This window comes from Rutidosis leptorrhynchoides, chromosome 3 (assembly GCF_046630445.1).
Source record: "Rutidosis leptorrhynchoides isolate AG116_Rl617_1_P2 chromosome 3, CSIRO_AGI_Rlap_v1, whole genome shotgun sequence".
NCBI lineage: Eukaryota > Viridiplantae > Streptophyta > Magnoliopsida > Asterales > Asteraceae > Rutidosis > Rutidosis leptorrhynchoides.
The window spans coordinates 666,086,623-666,089,969 of NC_092335.1; the positions used below are offsets into that span (position 1 = coordinate 666,086,623).

The window sequence follows — 3,347 nt, forward strand, 5'->3', positions numbered from 1 at the left end:
ATCGCCACAACCCGATTCTTGCTTGAAGTAGGTAAACTAATAGCCTCTAACCACGAAATGAACGAGTCCCACGAAGAAAAGGTACGCATATCACAATCAAGCGACAACCGAACCTTACGCCATAAATCCGAAGCCACCTCACATGTGAAAAACAGATGATCTTTGGATTCAACTCCATTATTACAAACTGGGCACACAACCGTAGGTAACTATATGCCTCTCGCAGATAGGTTCCAACGAGTAGGAAGAGCATCGAGCCTAAACCTCCATAAGAAAATATTCACCTTATTAGGTAAGAACTTGAACCAAATGGTGTTGGTATCCAAAACAGGCAGAATCTTTCGATCAATCACAAGTCTCGCATCCTTCACCGTGTACAAGCCATCATTCGAAATCGAACAAGACCATGAGTCTATCCTATCCGACAACTGAATGTTGTCGATATCATTCTGAAGAGAACATAACAGTTGTTCGTTTCGGGTACCCAAGTACTCCCTTGTCCAAGTCCATTGCCAATGACCATCTACCCATTTATTAGCAACCATATCATCTTTACATAAGTCCAGGTGATATAATCTATTGAAACGAGAAAACAAAGTAGTATTACCACACCACAAATCATGCCAAAACCTTACTTTGGTACCATTTCCGATGACCATATGAAATATGTTCGAAGGCAAGATGCCCACGGTCTCAGCTTTTGAGCATGTCGATACAATGTTATGCCAATAACTCGATCCATTACCTGATGTATTTACAAAAATATCACCATGTATAGACTTTATAATCGACAAACACAAGGCGTCCGGATTGTTAACATAGCGCCACCTACACTTGCTAACAAGAGCAATATTAAAAGCTTTAAGACTTCCAATATTTAGACCACCATGATCAAAAGGAGCCAACACCTTATCCCATTTAACCCAAGTCAATTTTTTATTGAGTTGATTGCCACCCCAGAAAAACCTAGATCTTATCGATTCAATTTGTTTCAAAACCGATTCCGGACATTTGAATAACGACATAAAGTAAATCCCGAGGCTACCCATAACCGATTTAATAAGAGTCGACCTACCTCCGGAAGAGATTAAACTAGCCTTCCAGGATGCTAACTTATTACGAAATTTGTTTACTAGAGAATCCCAACTAGAAGATAATTTCATATTAGCACCAATGGGAATACCTAGATAGTTTGTTGGAAAGGATCCAACTCGAGTACCAGTAGCATTAGCCAAAACAGTGACTTCCGAATCCTCCACCCCAATACCAAAAAGATGCGACTTGTTAACATTAATAATGCATATATATATTATATATATCAATTTATAACAAATGAATAATTAGCAAAACATATTTAATCTCAGCCATCATATCATTATTTATAAAGCAAATTTAACCATTAAATTAGATTATTAACTAATATTTAATTAGTTCTCCACATCTCAAAGATTCCACTACAATTCAAATTTCCATAAATATACCCTTAATATTTATCGTTACATTCTTTCTAAATTAGCATAAAAATAGATAATTAATAGTAAGTTACTCCGTATATAAATATAAAATAAGTTAAATAAACGTAGTAAAAAAAAGTATATGCCGTTCGGGAAAAAAAAAAAAAGTAAAAAAAATTATATCAAATTGTATTTGGCTTCAATTTGACTTCTGCTACGAACCAACTCAATTCAACTAGAATCATTGCTGCATTATTATTATTAATTAATTAATTAAATATTATTATTCCATTATAAAATTAACAATTATAAACTGTGATATAAAACATCATATATACGGCTCAGGTAAAGAATTTTATCAATTCACAGTCGTGGGATGGTCATTGATACATCATACCCGCTACGGGTAATATTCGAATCATGAATTCGTAATACCCGTTTGAACAACTTGTTAGTATACCCGTTAACCCGCAACTTACATTTAGTTACACATTGTCCGTTTTTAAACTACTAATAACTAATTATTTACCTACTTTAATTAACGTGTACTTATATAAAATTATATTATGTTAACTGTATGACTACCTAATATTCATAATTTCAACTAAGATTGTACGTTTATTCATTTACGATTGTTTAAACATACATTTTTTCCATTAGCGAGATAACTCCCCTTTCTCCCATAGAGGGTAAATTTAGGATAATCAAGCTCCCCGAGCGCCAGATCTGGTACCGAGTGAATTGCGCATTATGCACACTCTTTGATCACACTCTCTTTTTGAACAATTTGATATATTCAGGAATTGAACCTGGGTGGAGTGCTTCATTAGACAACTCGATGACCACTTAGGCAAACCTGTGTAGTTATATTTAGTTTAATCAATAATGAAAACAGTTATCGTTTCTCAGGTGTCCTACAACAATATTATATTATAATATACATACATGAGGTATATTGCAAAAATAAGGTTATCTACTGGGAAAATTGCAAAAAATAAGGTATATAAACAAGACAGAAAATTATGTAAAGATTATGTCCAAAATATAAAGTAATAATTTGTAGAATTAAATTCAACAAGAACAATTTTGTCAGTTCTGCCATTGAGCATTTATTTATGGGCCTTAGCTACGAGGGCTTTTTAGTATTCTCACTCTTGGACTGGTGCTTGTGAAGTTCAAGCCGTAGAAGTAGGAAAATTCCCCAAAATACACTTTTTTAAAAAGTTTTATTCCAAAATACACTTTTAGAAAAAAAGTTGTCTAATTACACCATTAAGTCGACCACCAGTTGGGTCGACTACCTATATACCCGGTCGACCACACCAAAATTAAATGTGGTCGACCACCGTTTATAACTGGCAAGGTCGATTTCTGTTGGCTATCGGTCGACCACTATATTCGACCCCAAAAAACACGGGCGACCTTAATGATGGTCGAGTATACAAAAAGACACTGAAATAGCGAGTTGGGATAACAAAATTCAAATTTCAACTCTAACAAAAATTCGCTCCACAAGCCCTAGTTACGAACCCTGATTCATAAACCCTCATTCATTGCAGATTCAATCAAGAGATCACTTCAACAGTTTGTAGATAAACCCTAATTCCATTGTCAGTGTATCTATTTCGTCCCTACATTCAATCAAGAGTTCCCTTCAAAGATGACAGATATTGAGGTACAACCTATTTCGTTGTTATATGTATATGTTAGTTTATCCGTATGTGTATATATGTATATCTATGTATGCGTCCCTGTATTTATATCTATGTGTGTATGGATGTATTTGTATGTGTGTACATGTCAGTATATGATAGGTATATGTATATGTATATGTATATGTATATGTATATGTATATGTATATGTATATGTATATGTATATGTATATGTATATG

General features: G+C 34.1%; 1 protein-coding gene across 1 annotated transcript; it reads right to left on the bottom strand.

The window, feature by feature from the left end:
• Nucleotides 1–209: 209 nt before the first annotated feature.
• Nucleotides 210–1,049, bottom strand: LOC139902583 (uncharacterized mitochondrial protein AtMg00310-like). Its single transcript, XM_071885191.1, has one exon. It carries the CDS (start codon nt 1,047–1,049, stop codon nt 210–212), a length of 840 nt encoding a protein of 279 aa, XP_071741292.1.
• Between the last annotated feature and the right edge of the window lie 2,298 nt (nt 1,050–3,347).

Coding starts and splice junctions, on each gene's coding strand:
- LOC139902583 (XM_071885191.1), bottom strand. CDS start 1,049: ATGGGTAGCCTCGGGATTTACTTTATGTCGTTATTCAAATGTCCGGAA.